Genomic DNA, 26,218 nt, shown 5'->3' with positions numbered 1-26,218 from the left:
GGTTTAAGACCTTGACTTTATTAATGATACATCAGGATATCAACTGGCTTTTAATGCCAAAATATCTTAAAAGATGAAAAAGATATAAAACAATATATTTCCAATCTATAAAATAATTTTTTGCTGAAAATCTGAAAAATAAACAGAGAATTGCCTACTCTATTTATAAAATAAAAATTAAAGATAAAAATGCGAAGGTCGAAGTTTTGATTAATTTGAAGATTTTGCAGTCGTCAGGGGAAACTTTTTGCATATTTTGCATTAGTATATTATTTTGCATTAGTATATTATGTACTGGACAGTATCAGCAGACTGCCAGTAAGTAGTAAAAGAGGACAACCTTATGTGCCACAAAGTCTTAGCATAGGATCTTTTCTCAAGGCTGTATGGTTGTATATAGTGGCTGGTTTTTATGTTTCATTAACTGCAAGATGTTACATAATTGATAGGAGAATATGTTAACACCATTTCCCACTGCAACAATTACAGTACAACATGTGTTTAGGGGGGCTTGGCAATATTCTGGTATTTAGAATTATTTTTCTGCTGTTTTGTGATCAACCTTCAAATATATTGGCATCAGTATTAGAAACTATCCCTTTTTGAACTCTATTGTATGATCATCCAATTTATATATTATCTAATAGACTGTATAAATAGTAAAGAGTATAAACAGAATTTAATGCTTAAATTTGTAAGAAAATTGGGAGTTTTTTATCATTTTATTTTGTTTGATATCTTATTAGCTCACCTGTCACATAGTGACAAGGTGAGCTTTTGTGGTCGCCCTTCGTCCATTGTCTGTCCGTCGTCATCCATCCACAATTTCTTGTGAACACGACAGAGACCACATTTTGCAATCAATTTAATCAAACTTGCACACAACTTGTATTGGCATTATATCTCGGTGTATTATGAAAACTGGCCAGATCCCACCATGGGTTTCAGTGTTATGGCCCCTTAAAGGGCCAAAATTTGCTATTTTGGCTTTTGCAGCCATATAGAGACTTCATTTATGCTTTGATTTGATACAAACTTGCAAACTATCTTTAACAACAATAGATCTTGAATTCCATGATGAATGTCAGATCCAATTATAGATTCCAGAGTAACGGCCCCTGATTGACCCTTGAAAGAGCCAAAATTTGTTAATTTTTACCTTGTGAACACAATAGAAGTGACAGTTTACAATTGATTTTAACCACTCTTACACACAACTTAAGTCGCAATAAGATTTCAGTTCCTTTTGAAAACCGGCTAGATTCCATCATGGGTTCTAGAGTTACTGCCCCTTAAATGGGCAGAATTTTCAATTTTGGCCCTTTTAGCCATGTAGAGGTTTCATATAGGCTTTGATTTGATACAAACTTGCACAGAATGTTTACCTTGATAATCTCTAGGCCAGGTTTGAAACTGGGTCATATGGGGTAAAAAACTAGGTCACCAGGTCAAATCAAGGGAAAAGCTTGTTAACACCCTAGAGGCCATATTTATGACCCTATCTTCATGAAACTTGGTAAGAATGTTATCTTGATGATTCCTAAGTCAAAAACTAGATCACCACTCAAATCAAAGGAAAAGCTTGATAACACTGTAGAGGCCACATTTATGACCCTATCTTCATGAAACTTGGTCAGATTCTTGATGACTCTAAAGCCAAGTTTAACAGGTGAGTGATATAGTGTCATCATGACCTTCTTGTTAAACAAAGGAGTAAAGATTTAGTAAGATTCTAAGCCCAAAAGTAACCCACTGGAAGATGATTCACTGTTAGACTTTACAGAAGAAATGATTTCATTAAAACTAATCATGAAATCATCTAATATAGTGCTAGCCATACAGTCCCAATGTTTTAGTCCCACCCTGTGACCAGGGACTTCTTCAGGATCTAAGGTAAGAGAGGGTAGGTTTGCTATAGAGGCCAGGGTATGGTCCTCAGCAGTGTTTAAGTTGATGTAATGTCAAATAATACTCTCTTGTTCAGCTGTTATGGAGATTAACAAGTGGAATAGTGAATGAAAAAATTTAAACCTAAAAATTATTATAGTAAAGATGTTTCTGGCATTTTTAGCTCGACTATTCGAAGAATAGTCTAGCTATTCTACTCACCCTGGCGTCGGTGTCGGCGTCGGCGTCGGCGTCACACCTTGGTTAAGTTTTTGACTGCAAGTACATACAGCTATCATTTAAAGGCATATAGCTTTGAAACTTATTTATTCTTTTTCTAGGTCAATTACCAACCTCACTGGGTCAAGTTCCATAACTCTAACATGTATTTTTAGCAAATTATGCCCCCTTTTGGACTTAGAAAATTCTGGTTAAAGTTTTACATGCAAGTTACTATCTCCAAAACTAATGCAGATATTGAATTGAAACTTCACATGTGTCTTCGGGGTTATAAAACTAGTTGATAGCACCAAGTCCCATAACTCTGACCTTCATTTTGGCCAAATTATGCCCCCTTTTGTACTTAGAAAATTTTGGTTAAAGTTTTGCGTGCAAGTACATACAGCTATTACTAAAAGGCATATTGATTTGAAACTTATTTTTTCTTTTTCTAGATCAATTACCTACCTCACTGGGTCAGGTCCCATAACTCTGACATGTATTTTGGCCAAATTATGCCCCCTTTTGGACTTAGAAAATTCTGGTTAAAGTTTTGCGTGCAAGTACATACAGCTATTACTAAAAGGCATATTGATTTGAAACTTATTTTTTCTTTTTCTAGATCAATTACCTACCTCACTGGGCCAAGTCCCATAACTCTGACATGTATTTTGAGCAAATTATGCCCCCTTTTGGACTTAGAAAATCCTGGTTAAAGTTTTACATGCAAGTTACTATCTCCAAAACTAATGCAGATATTAAATTGAAACTTCACATGTGTCTTCGGGGTTATAAAACTAGTTGATAGAATCAAGTCCCATAACTCTGACATGTATTTTGGGCAAATTATGCCCCCTTTTGGACTTAGAAAATCCTGGTTAAAGTTTTGCGTGCAAGTACATACAGCTATTACCAAAAGGCATATAGCTTTGAAACTTATTTATTCTTTTTCTAGGTCAGTTACCAACCTCACTGGGTCAAGTTCCATAACTCTTAACCTGTATTTTGAGCAAATTATGCCCCCTTTTGGACTTAGAAAATTCTGGTTAAAGTTTTACATGCAAGTTACTATCTCCAAAACTAATGCAGATATGGAATTGAAACTTAACATGTTTCTTCGGGGTTATTAAACTAGTTGATAGCATCAAGTCCCATAACTCTGATATGCATTTTGGTCAAATTATGTCCCGTTTCGAACTTAAAACTCTTTTGATATTTAACATTTTGGGTAATAATTTCCTGCTTCTGTGACAATATTTCGAATAGTCGAGCTTGGCTGTCTTACGGACAGCTCTTGTTGTTTAAACTAATTGATTTCAATTAGCACAGTTATGATGAAATTTTCCAATTCATTGGAACCACATTTTAGTCAGCTTTCCTTTTGAAAAACCTTGCTGGTACTGATATCATACGAGGAGATGTGGTCCTTACCCCAGTTTTGCTCAAACCCAAAACCTCTTTGGTGTACCGGTTGACACCTTTATCACTTGATCATCGCTGCCGTATAAAAGAAATAATTATTTCTTACTATGAGGTTGTGTCAGTGCAATTTTTATTATTTTCTAAGCTGTACTACATTATGATATTTTATGTGATGATTGGTCACATAAATTTGCTACTACACATACTACAAGTTGTATCGGGATGATTATAGCAAGGTTAATTTTCATATAACAATGTCTTTCTGGTTGATAAAATAGTCTAAAATGAATTGTGGATCCATTTTGTGAAAAATAACAGAATCTCTCCCTTTAATGTTCATTTTAATTAGCACATGTAATTGGCATGCTGTGTTAAACATAATACTAAAAAAACCTATAAATTGATGAATATTTGTCACAAAATTCATACTTTGTTCTTCAGAATTATGTTAATCAATGATACTGTTTTGCAGATATTAAAACGTGGAGGACATATCAATGACAGAGATGGTTTAACAGATATGACGTTATTGCACTATGCCAGTAAATCTGGAGCTGCAGGTATCGGTGATCCCGAACTAGCATCAGAAGTAGTCAGCATGTTGTTGTCACGAGGGGCCGATCCAAATATACGATGTCGGTGGACCAATATGACAGCGTTGCATTATGCAGCATATTTCGATGTTGTTCCTGTAATCAAAATATTGTTAAAAGCTACAAAGGCATTAGGTAAACTATTTTCTGTTTCCCCCATATGTATGGAGATTTATTGATTTTGTCTGTCTGTCTGACCTTCAATCTGTTTGTCTGTGTGTCTGTCAAAAAAGTTTGTGCAGGTTACTTCTGTCAAACTAATGTTTGGATTTCAACACACTTTGTAGAAAGGTTTAGTACCAAGGCTAGTTATGCATGTCTTTGTTAGTTTTTATATGCCCGTTTGAAAAACGGGATGTATTATGGGAACGCCCCGGGCGGGCAGGTGGCGTCCACAGACTTTGTCCAGAGCATATCTTCTTCATGCATGGAGGGATTTTGATGAAACTTGGCACAGTTGTTCACCATCATGAGACGGAGTGTCATGTGAAGAACCAGGTCCCTAGGTCTAAAGTCAAGGTCACACTTTGAGGTCAAAGGTCAAATTCAAGAATGACTTTGTCCGGAGCATATCTTCTTCATGCATGGAGGGATTTTGATGAAACTTGGCACAGTTGTTCACCATCATGAGACGGAGTGTCATGCGCAAGAACCAGGTCCCTAGGTCTAAGGTCAAGGTCACACTTTGAGGTCAAAGGTCAAATTCAAGAATGACTTTGTCCGGAGCATATCTTCTTCATGCATTGAGGGATTTTGATGAAACTTGGCACAGTTGTTCACCATCTTGAGACGGAGTGTCATGCGCAAGAACCAGGTCCCTAGGTCTAAGGTCAAGGTCACACTTTGAGGTCAAAGGTCAAATTCAAGAATGACTGTCCGGAGCATATCTTCTTCATGCATGGAGGGATTTTGATGAAACTTGGCACAGTTGTTCACCATCATGAGACGGAGTGTCCTGCGCAAGAACCAGGTCCCTAGGTCTAAGATCAAGTTCACACTTTGAGGTCAAAGGTCAAATTCAAGAATGACTTTGTCCGGAGCATATCTTCTTCATGCATGGAGGGATTTTGATGAAACCTGGCACAATTGTTCACCATCATGAGACGGAGTGTCACGCGCAAGAACCAGGTCCTTAGGTCTAAGGTCAAGGTCACACTTAGAGATCAAAGGTCAAATTCAAGAATGACATTGTCCGGAGCATATCTTCTTCATGCATAGAGGGATTTTGATGAAACTTGGCACAATTGTTCACCATCATGAGACAGAGTATCATGCGCTGGTCCCTTCTTTAGAATTACTTCCCTTTGTTGTTACAATAAAGAGCTTGTATCATAACTCTTTCATTACTAGTCGTAGGGAAAAATCGAGACCACTTTTCTGTAGTACAGCATGCATGTTACATCCAATTCTGAGGTTTTATCTTTAAGATTAACTTCCCTTAGTAGTTGTTACTATAAATAACTTATATTGTAACTTTTTTTAGCTCACCTGTCACAAAGTGACAAGGTGAGCTTTTGTGATCGCGCGGTGTCCGTCCGTGCATCCGTAAACTTTTGCTTGTGACCACGCTAGAGGTCACATTTTTCATGGGATCTTTATGAAAGTTGGTCAGAATGTTTATCTTGATGATATCTAGGTCAAGTTCGAAACTGGGTCACGTGCCATCAAAAACTAGGTCAGTAGGTCTAAAAATAGAAAAACCTTGTGACCTCTCTAGAGGCCATATATTTCACAAGATCTTCATGAAAATTGGTCAGAATGTTCACCTTGATGATATCTAGGTCAAGTTCGAAACTGGGTCACGTGGGGTTAAAAACTAAGTCAGTAGGTCTAAAAATAGAAAAACCTTGTGACCTCTCTAGAGGCCATATTTTTCATGAGATCTTCATGAATATTGGTCAGAATGTTTATCTTGATGATATCTAGGTCAAGTTCGAAACTGGGTCACGTAGGGTCAAAAACTAGGTCATTAGGTCTAAAAATAGAAAAACTTTGTGACCTCTCTAGAGGCCATATTTTTCATGAGATCTTCATGAATATTGGTCAGAATGTTCATCTTGATGATATCTAAATCAGATTCGAAACTTGGTCACGTGGGGTCAAAAACTAGGTCAGTAGGTCTAAAAATAGAAAAAACCTTATGACCTCTCTAGAGGCCATATTTCTCAATGGATCTTCATGAAAATTGGTGAGAATGTTCAGCTTGATGATATCTAGGTCAGGTTCATAACTGGGTCATGTGCGGTCAAAAACTAGGTCAGTAGGTCGAAAAATAGAAAAACCTTGTGACCTCTCTAGAGGCCATATTTTTCACGAGATCTTCATGAAAATTGGTGAGAATGTTCACCTTGATGATATCTAGGTCAAGTTTAAAAGTGGGTCACGTGCCTTCAAAAACTAGGTCATTAGGTCAAATAATAGAAAAACCTTGTGACCTCTCTAGAGGCCATATTTTTCAATGGATCTTCATGAAAATTGGTCAGAATTTTTTATCTTGATGATATCTAGGTCACATGTGCTCAAAAACTAGGTCACTATGTCAAATAATAGAAATAACGATGTCATACTCAGTTGAACACTGGGTCATGTGGAGATAGGTGAGCGATTCAGGACCATCATGGTCCTCTTGTTATAATTGACCGTAGGGAAAAACCAAGACCACTTTTCTGTGGTACAACATAGATGTTACTTTCAAATTTTAGGTGTATTTTAAGGTATCTCTACCTGGTTAGGAGTTTTTTTGTGGATTTAGAAAAACAAAAAAATTACAATAATTACTACCACAAAATTAAAATTCCATTTGCAAATACAGGTGCTAGTGTAAAGAAATTTGCTGTGACGGGCGTATATTGTGACATTCTGGCACTCTTGTTTGTGTTTCTTGATATTATTGCTTAGTATCACATCAGCTTTCCCGCCCCAGACACACACAAGCACCATTTGTTATACAATAGACATCTTTTTACGTAAAATCCTGTATATACTTTTTATTCTTATTTTTGTGACCAAATTAGCAGCAACTTTCTTTAAAATAATGATTGGTACCAGACATACATTTCACAGGGGATAATAATTCTTTTCAAGTTTGCTTGTATTTTCATTTGTCACGTTAAGTAACCTGTATATTTAATGACCCGCCATTCACGTTTAAGTAACGCGCTCTTTTGTTGTTTTGTTATGACGTCCTGTACGTCACTTGTTGTTCTTCCGGTCTATGAAGTAAACAGTCAACGTAAAACGGACAACACTTTTGTCTTCATTTAATGTCTCCACGACATTTTGGTGCCGTGACGCAAAAAAAGTGAGCAATGGCAACTAAACTACGATATATCCAGAAGGGTCATAAAGGCGCAGTTACACGACTTCTATCCAAATTCGAGGCAATTCAACAGGAAGCAGTCGATTACGAAGATCTGCAGACGATCGAAAATGCATTGAGACAGAAACAGCAGACGATCATCGAGATCCATGAAAAAAATCCTTGATTCAATCTCAGAAGATGACGGTGAACAGATCGAGACGGAAATTCTAGAGCACGATGAGTATATCTACACATTACAGACCAAGATACAGAAAATATCAAGTTTTAAAAGGTAACTTTGTCTAACTTAAATGTAAATTCCCCAACATTTCATGCGCCCGTTTCCGGCGAATCGTCCCAGACGAACCATGTGCACGAACTTCACGAGAATGTGTCTCACACTAACCCTGCCTCTACCCTCTCACACAGTTCCATATACCACAGACTACCTAAGCTAGATTTGCCAAAATTCGACGGAAACATCCTTGACTGGCAGTCATTCTGGGATTCGTACGAGTCAGCTATTCACACGAACCCGTCACTGAGTGGTGTACAGAAATTCAATTATCTGAAGTCGTCCTTAAGAGGAGAAGCTGTACAGATTATAGCAGGTTTTTCTTTAACTAATATTAACTATGACAAAGCAGTGTCTCTGTTACACGAAAGGTACGGACAGAGAGATAAAATTATACAAACATATATGAAAGCATTGCTAGAAGTTCCAGCCCCTGTGTATACAGTAACCAGTCTGAGAAAGTTCTATGATACCACGGAGACTTTTATCAGGGGACTTGATTCATTAGGCCAGAACGAGAGTACATACGGATCACTCCTCACTCCCGTCATCCTTCAGAAGTTATCACCGGAAGTGAGAACGAACATTACACGTGCGCACGGAACACAGTCTTGGTGTTTAAATGACTTAATGCGATGTATATTGAACGAAGTGAATATTCTAGAGGCCGGAAATGCATTGAATACCCCGCAAGAAGTGTTTGCGACAGCATCCTTTCTGACCAAATCTGATATCCGCAGACCGGAGAAAAAGAATAAAGAAAAATCTAGTGCGAAATATACAAAAGTACAGACATGTGTGTATTGTAAGGGAGAACACTCTAGTACAGACTGTTTAAAAGTTAATGATCGCGAACATAGACTAAATATTGTAAAGGAAAAGCAGCTGTGTTTTAACTGCCTAGGAAGTCACAAAGTTAATGTGTGTAAGTCCAAATTCAAATGCAAGATATGTTCACGCAGACATCATACAAGTTTGTGTGTAGGAGAATCAACGGCCAAACCAACAGATAAATCTACTGAAGCTCACAACGCGGAGAAAACCAACACATCAGTTCTCCATTCAGCGCACACATTTTCTTCTGGACCCGTTTACTGCAGACAGAAGTTTCCATAGTAACTTCATCTTGTAGTTCCACCACCGCAAACATCCTGTTTGATGAAGGTTCCCAGAGTTCCTTTGTTACTGAAGGCCTAGGCAGAAGAAAATTCAGCTGCAGCCAACCGGAAGTGCAATGTTACGTCTATCAGCGTTCGGAGACAGAGAAAGGCGCATGCGACATCTAAATACAGCAACAGTCTATCTACAAACCCAAAAGCACAAAATTCCGATAAAAGTCCTTATAGTGCCTGAAATTTCCGTGCCTCTGAAAACTTATCAGAAACATGTTAGTGACTTTACATACCTGAAGGGGATCACACTTGCTCATCCTATATCAGAAGATGAAGATTTTGAGATCGAGATGCTAATTGGCGCTGATCATTACTGGTCCGTGTACAAGATAAAATCATCAGAGAAATGGACCCACAGCCATTCAGTCGAGAATAGGATATCTTCTGTCAGGACCGTTATATACAGAAAACCATCCCTCCCCACTTCCTGTGTCCATGATGAACATAATGACTTTGCACGTGCAGGAGGAATTGAATTTAGAGAAGTTTTGGGAAGTAGAATCTATGGGAGTGGAACAGAAGACTAAATACCAAGGATGCGACGAATATACCAGACAATACCAAGACACATGCATTACATACGATAACGGACAGTACGTCGCAAGATTACCCTGGAAAGATGATCATCCATCTCTACCCAGTAATGAACAGATAAGCCGGCGCAGAATAGTGAGTGTAGTCAACAGACTGACAAAAGAACCGGAACTGCTGCAGAAGTATAGTGAGATTATTATTGAACAGGAGCAGAGAGGATTTGTAGAGAAGATAGTAGATGACCCATCTAGACCAAGTACGACAGTACATTACATTCCCCACCACCCTGTGAAAAAAGAGTCAGCAACCACACCCATACGGATTGTATACGACTGCAGTTGTAAGTCAACCCAACATTTCCCAAGTTTGAATGATTGCCTGATGAATACCCCACCACAGCTAAACGACTTGACGTCAATATTACTACGCTTCCGATACCATAAATTTGCAGTTTCCACCGATATTGAGAAGGCGTTTTTGAACATCAGTTTGCATCCAGACGACCGTGACGTCACAAGATTTTTTTGGCTATCAGATCCAAGCAATCCAGACAGTCCACTTCAGGCATATCGGTTCAAGTCGGTGCTATTTGGAGCAACATGCTCGCCATTCATATTAAACGCCACCATTATGAAGCACCTTGAATTACATCAATGTGACGAAACAGAACGTATCAAACAAGGGTTATACGTAGATAACATAATTACAAGCTTACCAGACGACACTACACTGTCAAAATTTTACACTAATAGCAGACGACTTTTTCAGCAAGCTGCATTTAATTTGAGGTCTTGGAGTACAAATAACCAAGTGCTGCGTGCTAGAATCGAATCTGACGGAGTCAGTGACAAGGACAAATTCACAAAAGTGTTGGGCATGCGCTGGGATTCTACAACTGACGAAATGTTGTTTCCACAAAGATCAAAAATGCCTATGAATGACTGCCTTCTGACAAAACGGGAAATTTTGAAAGAATCGTCCTCTATATATGACCCGCTCGGATTACTAAGCCCAATTACCGTGAAAGGCAAGATACTTATGCAGTTGCTATGGAAACGAAATTTTGAGTGGGACGAAGTGCTGCCAGATGACATCATCAGAGAGTGGTGCAAGATAAGAGGGGACATAGCGAAAGCAACCGAAACGAAGTTTTGCAGACGATACTTTCCCAATGCCTCTCCCACAGATGTTGCACTTCATGTCTTTAGCGACGCAAGTACAAAAGCATACGGCGCATGTGCATATCTTGTTTCCGGTAACCAGAGCACACTCATTATGGCAAAGAATAGAGTAACCCCGGTAAAGCAGCTTACAATACCGAAACTTGAACTATGTGCAGCACTTATAGGATCTAGACTTGCTCAGCATATTACATTGACCATTGACTGTACAAAAGTATATCTAAGGAGCGACAGCCAGATTGTGTTGAAATGGATATCTTCCTCAAAATCACAACCAGTGTTTATATCCAATCGTGTCAGAGAAATACGGGAGTTAACAGATGGTTTTCAGTGGCAGTATTGCCCAACAGATTCAAACCCTGCAGACTTTCTGTTGAGAGGAGTTACTTACGATAATTTTCGCGACAACAGATTGTGGATGAATGGTCCTATCTGGTTGAAAGATGATACGTCATTTCCACAGGGTGATTGCAAACTCATTGTATATGATAGTTGTGAAAATGAAAGTGAAAGCAGTAACAGTGAAACAGCAGTACTAACATCCACACAGAGTAAACTACCCAATCCAAGTGTTCTAGAGATTATAGACATTCAGAGATTTAGCTCGTATCGGAAACTGTTACGTGTTACAGCATACGTTATCCGGTTTGTTAACAACTGCCGAAATGTGAAGAAGTCACGCGGACCTCTAGAATCGCACGAGATCAACACAGCAGCCAGACAGTTAATAAAGCACGTACAAGATATTCATTTCCACGATGTGAAACAGTACCTTTCCCAGAAAGAAAAACGGTGTACCACCATACCAAATCTAGTGAGACAGCTCGATCTATTTCTGGATGAAGACAATTTGATTCGATGTGGCGGTAGAATTTCCAATGCTCCACTATTAGACAGCACGAAATTCCCGTACCTACTTCCATCAAGAAATAACTTTACAGATCTGATTGTAATGGACGCACACATTACACAGTTACATTCCGGCACAGAGAGCATGGTCACCTTCATTCGTCAAAAGTTTTGGATTCCAAGCATTCGTCAACATGTTCGGAAAATTATTCGCTCGTGTGTCACGTGCCGCAAGGTTACAAGTAGACCATACCGGGTACCAGATCCCCCACCGTTACCTAGCGACAGAGTGAAACATGCGCCACCTTTTACAGTCACAGGAATAGACTTCACCGGAGCGTTAACTGTGAAGGCATCAGACGGAATCTACAAAAGGCTTACATTTGTCTGTTCACGTGTGCCAATACACGGGCTATTCATTTAGAAATTGTACCAAACATGACAGTAGACTCTTTTATTTGGCTCTACGACGTTTCTTTAGCAGGAGAGCAATACCAAAAATCATTATGTCGGACAATGCCCTGACGTACATCTCCACTGCCAAACTACTGAAGACAGAGATCCTTGGGACATACGGTATTACATGGAAGTTTATCCCACAACATGCCCCATGGTACGGAGGCTGGTGGGAGAGGCTCACTGGCGTTACTAAGACATCCATTAAGAAAGTACTCGGGAAATCACTGGTGAGTTTGGAAGTTCTGCAAACTATTGTTACAGAAGTAGAATGTATCGTCAATGACCGCCCACTCACGCACATTTCTACAGACCCCACTGATGAGGAACCTCTTACCCCTTCCCATCTGCTATATGGGCGCAGAATTACCTCCCCTGTTTACCCAGACGACCAAGAAGCCACAGCAGACGACATTTCCCACAATTCTGCAGACAAAGTTTACAGGTTTAAGTCTGCAACGATTGAACACTTTTGGTCGAGATGGAAGCATGAATATCTCACATCTTTGCGACAGTTTCATAAGATGTCTGGCAATCATGGCGATACTGTTACGGTTGGAGACGTAGTGCAAATACATGACAATAACCTTCCGAGAAATCGCTGGTCCCTTGGCGTCATAGAGGACGTTGTCACTGGTAGAGATGGTCTTATCCGAGCAGCCCGTATCAGATCCAGACAAGGTGTTTCCATGCGACCCATTGCCAAGCTGTATCCACTCGAGTTGAAATAACTTTATACACGTGATTCGTTTCACGTGCCATGACATGTGATTATATGGACACTTAAATTACTTAGCGATGTACATATACTACTTATTCAATGACATTTCCAGTGATTGCAGTGAAATAATGTTAGTAACTTCATTTATTCAAACGGATGTAATTATCTATAGCAAAACTGTGATTTATTACAAAATTGACTACTAAATTTAATCGTACTAGACTTTCAAATTTTATATGATACACTATTATTATTGAGACTGCTTTAAAGTAGATTTACTATGTAATTACTTTATTCATGTATTTAGTCTGAATTTAAGCTTTGCGGGCCCCGAGTGTCACGTTAAGTAACCTGTATATTTAATGACCCGCCATTCTTGGCGTCACGTTTAAGTAACGCGCTCTTTTGTTGTTTTGTTATGACGTCCTGTACGTCACTTGTTGTTCTTCCGGTCTATGAAGTAAACAGTCAACGTAAAACGGACAACACTTTTGTCTTCATTTAATGTCTCCACGACAACATAGATGTTACTTTCAAATTTTAGGTGTATTTTAAGGTATCTCTACCTGGTTAGGAGTTTTTTTGTGGATTTAGAAAAACAAAAAAATTACAATAATTACTACCACAAAATTAAAATTCCATTTGCAAATACAGGTGCTAGTGTAAAGAAATTTGCTGTGACGGGCGTATATTGTGACATTCTGGCACTCTTGTTTGTGTTTCTTGATATTATTGCTTAGTATCACATCAGCTTTCCCGCCCCAGACACACACAAGCACCATTTGTTATACAATAGACATCTTTTTACGTAAAATCCTGTATATACTTTTTATTCTTATTTTTGTGACCAAATTAGCAGCAACTTTCTTTAAAATAATGATTGGTACCAGACATACATTTCACAGGGGATAATAATTCTTTTCAAGTTTGCTTGTATTTTCATTTGTTTTTGTGTTCTATTTTTAGATATAGACAGTAGATGTACAGAGTTTGACAATGGCACAGCACTGCATATAGCTGCCTCAAACCTCGCTCATGAGGCAGTGAAAGTTCTATTACAGAATGGAGCAAACTCTCTAGTTAAAGATGATATGGACAGAAAGCCATTAGGTAATTGCTTAAAATTGCTTCTTCCAAGTGTGAGAGTGTATGTTGATGAAATATTTGTTTTTTTATAGGCCAGTTTTGGAAAACAGATGTATTATGTGATGTCTCATGCATCTGTCTTTCTGCCCATTCGTCCATCATATTTCTTGTCCAGAGCATAACTTAATAACCATTCAAGGTATTGACTTTAAACTTGGCATATACGTAGGTGGTGATGATACTTGGTCAGTAGGTCAAAGGTATAGGTCATAAATTCAGTTCAAATGTCAAATCTTCCCTTTATGTTTTGTTTCCAGAGCACAACTTCATAACTATTCAAGATATTGACTTTAAGCTTGGAAGATTGATGGGCAGTAATAAGGTGATTTGAAGAGTGCAGCAGTCCACATTACTACCCTTCCCCCCCACCATCCACCCGCCTCCCTTTTTGCCCAGGAGAAAGAAGAAGTGCCCGAAAGAAAAAAAAATCGCTTTTAGTTTCTTGTGCTTTAGTAGTTCATCACTGCCACCTAGCACAACTACCTAACCTCCACCAGCCGCCACATTACATCCCCCACTGACACAGTACATTCCAAAAAAATTTCTTTTTAAATTTTACTAATTTTTTCTCTGATCTAGAACTTCCGGCATATATTGCCCCGCTTTGTTGAGCTGTTATATTGGGATGCAACAAAGGAGATATATGGACCACTGTTGACAGTTGAACTTGCCTTAGCTGATGTCTGTATTAAACAGCTAGCTGCCTTAAGCAGCCACATGTTGTCTGTCTCGACTGGCTGCTTTATACAGATGAGAAATTCTTGCTATTTCTTGATACAATATCATGCAGATTATGGGACTATGGAAAAAAGGCAGACTCATCTAAGCTCTTTAGTTTTCTGATTCTTATTTCATCAGACAAATAAGTATTAGGGTTAACTGCATGATATATTTTGCTACAATATTTTGACACATAGTAAATAAGTACTGTATCATTGATTTGGTATTAGGATATAATTGCCTTGACTTCTATGTCTGACCCTTCGACATGCAGTAAATTATCTTAAGTAGTACTGTGGTTATATTTACTAAATTGAGAAAGCAGACGGCATTACTTTACAGACAGATTATTTGGATAATGTGTTTTCTGTCTGCTGTATCATATACTGTTTAGTCATTAATATTGTTTTATGGGTCTAGTGGTTGTTAAAGTCAACAAACTAGACTATATTACTTAAATAAGCTTCATCATTAGCAGCGGTAACACCAGCAGATTGTTTGAACTTTGGCATAATGAACGGTTGTGCTATATTAGAGACATGCATTTACAGACTGATTACTCATTGAAAATAACCATTTAGCCGCGGGGCAAGACTAGGTTTGAACAGAAAGCCATGTAAATGTATGAGCTACCTATAGTCAAAATAATTCTGAAACAGGATAAGGGAAATGTTGCTGATTATGTCCATATGGATACAATACAAAAAAACAAACAAACAAAAAAACAATTAAGTTCATGTTAGGAGACTGAATTACTGGGGTGGGGGTACTTATAAGTTATAGTATTTTACATCTTGATCTGTATAAACTTTTGTTTGTTATTTACAAAACAAAGGTCAAAGCAAAATCATCTTCCAATAGATGTTGAATAAGCTTTGGTCTGAATTTTGTCTCCTCTATCACTTACTAAAATGTATATTTTGTTTATTTTTGTGTGTTTTAAGTCACAAGGCTTCTGCTTTTTAAGGAGGATGAAGACTCTGGGTGCCCCTCTGTGAATTATTTGAGGCATGGATGGGCAACCAACCTTTCATAAGTAAGCTGGATAATGTTCCCACTGAAACATGTTGTGTAAGTCTATCTATTGTAGTAGGACACTGGAGAAACAAAATTAGACATTGTTATTCAAGTCATTTTATTTGTAAATATTGCAGATTGCATTCCTGATCCTACAGCTTTGGACTGTGACCCGGACATGCCTAAAACAGTAATGAAGTTGAAGAAGACCTTACAGGAGGCTGATTCAGAAGGTGAAAAACGACCCCCGCCAAACTACGACCTCGTTCAGAGCAAAGTCACGTTACAGGCCCTTGGGATTAATTTGGGTGATAAAGTTGTAGTGGGTGGAGTTAAAGTGAGTTTTTCATGTTTATTTTTTTCAGTTAAACATGTGTACTGATACGTAATCTCCTTTACTTGAAGTTGCCTCATGACCAAGTGGTTACTTTAGCTGACACATTCTTTTGCCTAACACTGCTTTGGTCTTGAGCCTAGCTCAAGGGATATCAAATTTCTTTATGTGCAAAGACCATTAAGCTGTGTTGGGAAAGTTTTTTGTTTTACCAAGATACCAAACTGTGCCTGACTGCTGGAGGAACATATTTAAGAAATAATAAGTTCCCAAGTGTGGTTTACCGTAAAATAACCAATGTTTTGAGTACTTATGCATAAGAATATATCACGAAGGCCGTAGGATAAGCAAAAGAATGAAAAACTCAGGTAGTTCTGCGATAAATCACACTTTGGAACTTGTTATTTCAATTCTAACATGACATTCTTGAAACAACAGTGTTAGAAATAATGATAACTACTTTTTATGACATGAACTACACTTTTTACTTTTTACACTTTTTGCTACACACCTGGATTTGGCTGTTGAAATTTCCTTCATGTTTTCTCCCCATTGTTAAAGGATTGCAGCAAATATTGTGTACCATGGCCATCAAACCTTTCATCAGTTACCATCCAGTCCTCAAACGGTTTTGCCGTATAAGGAACAGCCAAAGCAATCCTTTGCATGTGCATGGATTATCACAAAATAACTGTGGATTGATTTTCTTCTATGTGTATGTAGGTTGTTTGCTTGTCATGTTAGAATGTCTTGTATACTAACACTGAAGATCATATATTTGCTAGGTATATATTATAGTATTGCCATAACATAGACTTTATTGAAGTGTTTGTTCAAGCAATACATTGATTTCCTTTCCCAGAATCAATGTTTTAAATAATTTGTGGAAATCACAGAAAGGTTCCATAGCAAAACAAAACTATACAAAGTTGCATTGCCTTGCTTTTCAATCTGCAGTTACTACCTGTGTATGTTAACTGTGTGTATTGCTCATCTGGTTAGGGCAGTAAGTAAGAGCTCTGGCACACAAGGTCAGAGGTTGGAATCAGATTCTATTGTTATTCTGCACCTCAAAGTTATGTGCCTAAATATCTGTCTTTTACAGGTAGAACAAACATGTTTCTTATATATAGCTGTATTTTGTGTAGGTGTTGTCACCATACTTGATGGTAGATTGCTTTTACTTGGTGAAAGGTTGTCATTGTACTGGAATGCAGTTGTATATCTTCTCAATATGAAGATAATTGCATGCAATTGTTAGTAATGTTAACCATCTGTTTATGTACAAACCATCAGGAAAATCAGCACATACTGCTGGAAAAGTAGACCGATCTGACATTACTGGTAATACTGCCATGAGATAATACATACAGACATTGCATATGATATTCATATTTATCATTTGTAAATCTAACACCTGCCCACTATACTTTGCTCAGATTTATGAGACTGTGTGGTAAACTTCAGTCAGTCCTCTAAACTATGATACACTTGACAATTGTGCCACACATAGCATTACATTTGTATTCTTTTCAAAGTGTAAAATATCTAATGTTGAAAACCTTGTTTTGTGCCAATGCCTCATTTCTTTTTGCATATTATTAAAGAGGTAATTCATCGTCTGTTTTGTTTAGAATGGTACATTGCGGTACTGTGGACCAACAGAGTTTGCCAGTGGGGTTTGGGCAGGTATAGCATTAGACGACGAAGCTGGAAAAAATGACGGAAGTATTGGTGGAATATCCTACTTCACATGTTCACCAAAACACGGTAACGTTATAGACAGATACATTTATTTATCCCCCCACCAAAGGTGAAGGGGATATTAGAAATGCTCTCCGTCCGTCCGTGCGTCCACAACGATATTTGTCCGGAGCATAACTCCAAAAGTACTTGAGGGATTTTCTTCAAACTTCATACACTGATAGAACACATTGGGAGGAAGTGCAATGTGCAAGAACAATAACTCTACCTTGCCTATTTTATGAGTTATTCCCCTTTATCTTATTTTCTTAAAAAAATTTGTCTGGAGCATAACTCCAAAAGTACTGGAGGGATTTTCTTCAAACTTCATACACTGATAGAACACATTGGGAGGAAGTGCAGTGTGCAAGAACAATAACTCTACCTTGCCTATTTTTTGAGTTATTCCCCTTTATCATATTTTCTTAAAACATTTGTCCGGAGCATAACCCCAAAAGTACAGGAGGGATTTTCTTCAAACTTCATACACTGATAGAACACATTGGGAGGAAGTGCAATGTGCAAGAACAATAACTCCACCTTGCCTATTTTTTGAGTTATTCCCCTTTATCATATTTTCTTAAAGAAATTTGTCCAGAGCATATCTTCTTCATGCATGGAGGGATTTTGATATATCTTGGCACAAATGTTTACCACCACGATGCGGAGTGTCATACACAAGAACTAGGTCCCTAGGTCTAAGGTCAAGGTCACACTTAGAGGTCAAAGGATACAAGAATAAAAACCTTGTCCAGAGCATTTCTTCTTCATGCATTGAGGGATTTTGATATAACTTGGCACAAATGTTTACCACCACGAGACGGAGTGTCATGCGCAAGATCCAGGTCACTAGGCCTAAGGTCAAGGTCACACTTAGAGGCCAAAGGTCAGATACAAGAATGACTTTGTCCGAAGCATTTCTTCTTCATGCATGGAGGGATTTTGATGTAACTTGGCACAATTATACACCATCATGAGACGAAGTGTCATGCGCAGTTCCCTTCTTTAGAATTACTTCCCTTTGTTGTTACTTTAAATAGCTTTTATTGTAACTTTTTCATTACTAGTCGTAGGGAAAAATCGAGACCACTTTTCTGTAGTACAACAAACATGCTAAATCCAAATTTGAGGTGTATTTTGACCAGTCTCTTCCTGATAAAGATTTTTGTGTGGACTTGCAATTTTTTTTTTTTTTTTTTTTTTTTAAAGATTAACTTCCCTTAGTTGTTACTATAAATAACTTATAATGTAACATTTTTATAATTGACCCTAGGGAAAAAACAAGACCACTTTTCTGTGGTACAGCATAGATGTTACTCTCCAGTTTTAGGTGTATTTTATTAATTTTATTATATATAAGGTATTTCTACCTAGTAAGGAGTTTTTTTGTGGACTTTAAAAAACAAAAGACTTACAATGATTACTAAACAACCACAAAATTAGCATTCCATTTGCAAATACAGCTGCTAGAGTAAAGAAATTTGCTTTGACGGGCATATATTGTGACATTCTGGCACTCTTGTTCCCTGTTAGCTTTCCATTCCTTCTTTTTACAGTAGCCATATAGAAAAACATCATAGTTATACTCTTCATGAAAATTAATAAAATTAAGCAGTAAACCACCTCACTACTGACTTATTCTTTCTTCCACATCTTAAAACCCCTGATGCGGACCACATCCTTCAATTATGATATGCCCGGTGGGGGGATTATCCATGTCTGACATGGCTCTTGTTGTAAATAGTTGTTATGGAATTAAGGGACGAAGCTATTCAACTTGATATAGCTTTTAAACTTACCCTGTGTTCATTGTAAATTGCAAGAGTAGAAATTCAGCTAAAAGTTTGAATCAATGTCTTTGAAATAAAACGGTCTGTCAAGTAAGTATTAACAAGTTTAAAAATAAAGTTTTACAGATAAAGTTGTATCCAAATTATTTCTCTAATTGTCTGCCTTCATACAAAATTTCTGTTGCATAACACAGTTGGTCTAGGTCAAAAGTCAGCTAATGATCCACTTCAAAAGCAGTTGCTCCCTTGAAATATTGAAATCAGCAAGATGCAAGCATGTACGGTCATATTGTGCGACAGTTTGACATCATTTGAATCTCTTGCGGGCAGGTGGTCATGATTTTTGACCAATTTCTGTTTACTTTTCCTTGGAATCATATTTTTAGCTCACCTGAGCAATGCTCATGGTGAGCTATTGTGATCATGCAGTGTCCGTCGTGCGTGCGTCTGTCCGTGCGGGCGGGCGTGCATTCATCGTCAACAGTTGGGTTTAAAAGACATCTCCTCCTTAACCACTGAATGGATTTTGATGAAACTTGGTGTGGATGTTCCTTGGATGGTCCTCTACCAAAATTGTTCAAACAGTTCCGCTTGGTTGCACATATGGGCCGCAAGAGCTAAAAATAGAAAAATCTTCAAATGACATCTCCTCTTAAACCGATGGTCTGATTTTGAAATAACTACACACAAATGGTCCTTATGTCACCCTCTACCAAAATGTTCAAATTATCTTGATTTGTCAAAAAATATGGCCGCCAGAGGGCGTGGTCACTTTTCCCTATAATTTATTATGTATATAGTTAGAAACTTTAAAAATCTTCTTGTGTGAAACTAATGGCCCGATTTTAGAATAATTTTACACAAATTGTCCTTGTGTGACCCTCTACCAAGATTGTTCAGATTATTTTGATTCGTCAAAAAACACGGCCGCCAGAGGGCATGGTCATTTTTCCCTATATGTATATAATGGAAACTTTAAAAATCTTCTTGTGTGAAACTACTGGCCCGATTTTAGAATATTTTTACACAAATGGTCCTTGTGTGAACCTTTACCAAGATTGTTCAAATTATTTTGATTCGTCAAAAAACATGGCCACCAGAGGGCGTGGTCACTTTTCGCTATATGTATATAGTGGAAACTTTAAAAATCTTCATGTATGAAACTGTTGGCCCAAAATTCTTCTTGTCCGAAACCACAGGGCCTAGGGCTTTGATATTTGGTATGTAGCATCATCACGTGGTCCTCTACCAGGGTCAAATATGGTCCCACCCAGGGGGTCACATGGTTTATTATCCCCCGCCGATGAAATCGGGAGGGGGGTATTGAAATGGCGTTGTCCGTCCGTCCGTCCGCAGCCATTTCTCAGTAACTACTTGGTAGAATTTCATGAAACTTGAAATAAACATGAACCAACATACTGCGATGATGCCCGTCAAGTTTTTTTCTTGATTGGTCAATTTCCCTCAGAGTTATTGCCCTTGATTTAATAAAAAATGTCTGTCTGCAGCCATTTCTCAGTAACTAACAGGTAGAATTTCATCAAATTTGAAATAGACATGAACCAAGATACTGTGCTGATGCCCGTCAAGTTTTTTTTTTGATAGGTCAATTTCCCTCAGAGTTATTGCCCTTGATTTAATGAAAAATGTCCGTCTGCAGCCATTTCTCAGTAACTAGCAGGTAGAATTTCATCAAACTTGAAATAGACATGAACCAAGATACTGCGACGATGCCCTTCAAGTTTTTTTTCGATTGGTCAATTTTCCATTTAGTTATTGCCCTTTAATTGTTTAAAAATCCACAGATCTGTATATAACAAACCAACCAATTGGAAGAATTTCATTAAACTTCTTCCATTCTTTTCCATGCACATTTATTATAAACATGTGATGTTGTGTACCTACACCTGGTCACCACCTTACATTGGTCAACCCCCCCCCCCCCCCCCCCCCCCCCCTTTTTTTTTTTTTTTTTTTTTTTTTTTTTTTTTTTTTCATTTTTCGTTTTCTACCAATATTTATAATCAACATATAAACTGTTGTATCCTCACCCCCCCCTCCCAACCCAAACAAACCATTCATTTTCTTTTAATTTGATTTGACTAATGAAATTATTTGCTTCTTGGTAACATTCTTAACTTTTTGCAGGATATATTTTTTTGCCGTTGCTCAACTCTGACCCTTTCGGCGGGGGATTCCAATTCATCGAATTTGCTTGTATAGACTTATATTGGGAAAAACTTTGAAAATCTTTTTGTCCAAAACCACAAGGCCTAGGGCTTTGATATTTTGTATGTGACGTCATCTAGTGGTTCTCAACTAAGATTGTTCAAATTATTCCCCTAGGGTCAAAAATGGCCCTGCCCCGGGGTCACATGATTTACATAGACTTATATAGGGAAAAACTTCAAAAATCTTCTTGTCCAAAACCACAAAGCCTAGGGCTTTGATATTTGTAATGTAGCATCATCTAGTGGTTCTCTATCACGTTTGTTCAAATTATCCCCCTAGGCTTAAATATGGCCCCACCCGGGGGTCACATGGTATATATAGACTTATATAGGGAAAAACTTTAAAAGTCTTCTTGTCCATATCCTACAACATTCAAATTTGGACCACATGTATAGTTTTGAGTGGCTAGATGAACCTTGACATGAGTTGACTTTGGTCTTGACCTAGTGACCTACTTTCACATTTCTGTAGCTACAACCTTCAAATTTGGACCACATGCATAGGTTTGTGTACCGAAATAAACTTTGACCTTGGCATTGACCTAGTGACCTACTTTGACATTTTTGAAGGCACTGGCTTCAAATTTAGACCACATGCATAGTTTTGTGTTCTGAAATGAAATTTGACCTTGATTTTGACCTAATGACCTACTTTCACATTTCCCAAGCTACAGCCTTCAAATTTGGACCACATGCATAGTTTTGTGTACCGAAATGAACTTTGACCTTGTTCTTGACCTAGTGACCTACTTTCACATTTCTGTACTACAGCCTTCAAATTTGGACCACATGCATAGTTTGAGTACCGAAATAAACTGTGATAAACTGTGACCTACTTTCACATTTTTGAAGGTACAGGCTTCAAATTTGGACCACATGTATAGTTTTGTGTTCTGAAATGACATTTGACCTTGATTTTGACCTAGTGACCTACTTTCACATTTCTCAAGCTACAGTCTTCAAATTTGGACCACATGCATAGTTGTGTGTACCGAAATGGACTTTGACCTTGATCTTTACTTAGTGACCTACTTCCACATTTCTGTAGCTACAGCCTTCAAATTTGGACAACATGCATAGGTTTGTGTACGGAAATAAATTTTGACCTTGACATTGACCTAGTGACCTACTTTCACGTTTTTGAAGGTACAGGCTTCAAATTTGGACTATATTCATCTTCTTCTCTGAATCAATAATAGCTAGAGCCTTGATTTTTTGCGTATGATATCAGAGTTGTACTGTCTAACTATTGCCCTAGGCTAAAGAATGTGTGTGATGGCTAACATAGAAGAACCCTATCACAGCACACTTAAAGCCTTATACACAGGTGAGCGCTTTAGGGTAAATACCCTCTTGTTTACTTCATCTTATGCATCTGTTTGAAAATTTAAGACTCTGTCTAAAACTCAGAACCCTGGAGTTTTCAAAGACCTGGTGGTTGGGTAAGAGTGTAGGACCTTCCCATAAACTCGTTGAAAATTTATTTTAAGATATTTTCATGAACAGTATTGTTAAATTAAGATTTAAAAACATTTGTTGGTACTGAAATATAAAAATATCTTGAATAATTTGCTAAATTTTGATAATTTTGCTAAATCTATTGCAGGAGTTTTCACCACTTAATGAAATATCAGCAGGAGGGGTTTTGTAATGGTGGAGTTTTGTCCAGCTACCATTAATAATTTGATTTGTTATGAGTCCATTTATTTTTGGTACAAATTTACCTTCAGTCCTTTTATTTCACATTATTATATCATGCAGGTATATTTGCACCTATCAGCAAGATCAGTAAACCAGGTGCTGTGATAAAGTCTGCCCCAAGTCCTATCAAACAAGCTCCAGTGAACCAAGGAAATGTGGACGTCTCACATGTCACATCTAAAGTGGATTCAGGTTGGTTTTTGACTTTCAGTATTTAGCATAATAATTGAAAGTCTTGCATTCGAAAAGCATGAATTTTGAGGGCATATCAGCTCTGATTAAAAATTCAATGTGGTTGCCACAAGATCATAATTATGTAGGACCTAAAAGTAAATTTGTTATAAAACATCTAATATTATATGGTTATAAAACATTGTTAAATCAGACAAAGTTATTCTGTTTATCAAGATTTATTGTTTAAAATTTAATCTACTGAAACATAAAGATACTTGCCTTTTGTAACCTTTAAAGCAGGTATGGATCATTAAATTATTTTTTATTTTTAATCAAAAGAAAATGGGAATAGGTTTATATATCTGAAAAACCATTTTATTGCATACTGTTTCTGTCATTTCCATCAGTATTTCTGTCATTTTGCTAGCCATTTTCTCATTGCTCATTTAGCAGAAATTACATGAATTAACACATTATAATGTTTTCCTTATTTTGTTTTCTATTGTCATTTCATTTTCCTCACTACATCATTATTTTGTAGAAATGTGTGGTAATTTTATCATTAAAAATTACAAGGTTGAAAATATATTTAATGTCAATTTGAATAATAAAAGAAATACCAATAGGTCAATTTTTGTGTGATGTGGCTCATGTGGAGATAGTTATTACAGGATATGGCATGAAAAAATATTATATGTATCAGATGCTGTCACAATACCATAAGCTTGTAGATAGATTGCATGTATCATATTCATCACATAATAAGAGTATTGTGTTTTCACTGCATAGAACTCATGAAAATCAGTATTGAAAATCTTGAAGTAAAAATGTCATAGCACTGTCTGCCTGTTTGATAGTTTGTCGGAAACAGTATGTCTCATCCATGATTTTATAACAGTTTAAGGCAATGCGATGAAACTACTTTTTTGTGAGGAAGCTTTGAACTGTACACTGTCAGCATGTTTTTGAAATGTGGTGATTCTACTTAGGTGACTGCTTGTCCTGGAAGTAAGGCCCAGTAGGGCATCTGGACTTTTTTAGGCTGGAAATTTGACATACATGTAGTATTTATACTGTAAATCACTTTATATTAGCGTGATGTTTATTTCGCGAATTCTGGCATCCTGAATTATTTCGCGGATTAATGAATTCGCGACGGAAGGGTCAGAAATTTAAATTCGCGAAGGTTCTTATTTTATATTAGCGAAATTTCAAATCAGGAATACTTAGTCGTGATTTTATTAATGCCCATTTTTAGTACCGTACTTTAAAAACACATTGTCCGTAACGCTTATTTCGTATTAGCAATCGGTTACTTTATTCACACAAACTGAAATAATTGAGCCTTTGAATCCTTATTCAATTGACTGGCGATTATTCTTATTTCACTTAATAGCTGATAAAATGTTCAAAGTTTGTTACAGCCATTTCATAAATAATTAACGTACAAATTATATAATACAATGGTATGATAAATTATCCGCTAATCCATATTGTTGCCTAAACAAAATGTGTAAAAAAATCAGGTATGTTGAGAAGATAAGGGATGATATGGATATTCCCATCGGACAACACGCGCTCTGCTTGTTTGACACATACGAAGTGCATCAAGGAGATGCTCGCCGTTAAAAACTGCCAGCTGTATGTAAATCTAACCTTAAGCAGTATATTATACATGAATCGTTCATAATATATTGCAATGTGAAATGAATTGAAAAACATTCAATATTATAGACAGTGATGTTCAGGCGGCTAGTATTCATTGCTGAACTTGACGATATTTTAGACACTTTTTCGGATATGTCTGTATGTTATGGAAGGATATTTACGCGGATTCATGATTTCGCGATGCACCCGATTTGCGAAAAATAGCAAAAATTAAAACACCGCGAATAATATCGGATTTACAGTAAGCTAAATAATCAGTGTAACTGCAAGGAAAAACAACAATACAATTGTAGAATGGCATTATGTCTCATTTACTGGGTAAAATTTTGTGCCATGCTGTCAACAGACATTGCTTTTTCATCTAGAAAAATGAAATATATCACTTTTTTTTTCAAAATTCTTTAAACAAATAACTAACATCATATTTTATGTATACATCTTATTGAAATACATCACTCATATGCAAATCATTAGTACCATCATTTATTGTAAAATTCACTTGTGTTTATAAAAAAGTTCTAAAAAAAAAGAAATAATTACAAATTTTTAACTTGTCACCTACCGTAACTTGACGGAATAAGGCTTTGTGGTAAGAATGACTTGATAAGTTTTGGGCATTTACTGTTTGATCCTCCTTGTCCAGAAACAGGGTTTGTCATGAATTAGGGCTTTATTTTGCAATATCCAGATATAAAAAATATACATTTATAGGTCTCTAAGGGAACTAAAAGGATCTTTCTGCATTTTTGTATGTCCATTTTGAGAAAAAAAATGATGTATTATGTGATGGCACATGTGTCTTAAAACTCGGAATATAAGTAGGTGGTAATAAAACAAATCAAATAGTGCAACAATCAAGATTCCATCACTCCCACTACAAACCCCACAGTAACCTTCAACAGCCAACTTCATTTTCCTGCTGTATACAGCCACTGCACAACAACACCCCCATCTGCCCCACCCACCACCACATGTTCCTCATACACAAACACATACATAAAAAGATTCTTTAAACTTTACTTTCACTGATATGAAGCGTTGGGCATATATTCCTCCACTTTGCA

The 26,218-nt window shown here is 37.2% G+C and overlaps 1 protein-coding gene across 9 annotated transcripts in view; it reads left to right on the top strand.

The window, feature by feature from the left end:
- Nucleotides 1-26,218, top strand: part of LOC123525455 (CAP-Gly domain-containing linker protein 4-like) — a 78,591-nt gene that overhangs the window by 28,678 nt on the left and 23,695 nt on the right. For all 9 annotated transcript variants that reach the window (XM_053537855.1, XM_053537857.1, XM_053537858.1 and 6 more), the window contains exons 3-7: nt 4,001-4,256; nt 13,597-13,740; nt 15,651-15,850; nt 17,482-17,617; nt 23,373-23,504. In XM_053537855.1, coding sequence (XP_053393830.1) covers nt 4,001-4,256; nt 13,597-13,740; nt 15,651-15,850; nt 17,482-17,617; nt 23,373-23,504 — 868 coding nt within the window. The remainder of the gene's footprint in view (nt 1-4,000; nt 4,257-13,596; nt 13,741-15,650; nt 15,851-17,481; nt 17,618-23,372; nt 23,505-26,218) is intronic.

Source organism: Mercenaria mercenaria, chromosome 3 (genome assembly GCF_021730395.1).
Source record: "Mercenaria mercenaria strain notata chromosome 3, MADL_Memer_1, whole genome shotgun sequence".
Taxonomy (NCBI): Eukaryota; Metazoa; Mollusca; class Bivalvia; order Venerida; family Veneridae; genus Mercenaria; species Mercenaria mercenaria.
The sequence above is the reverse complement of the archived record's forward strand: the minus strand, read 5'-3'. Positions and strand labels throughout refer to the sequence as shown.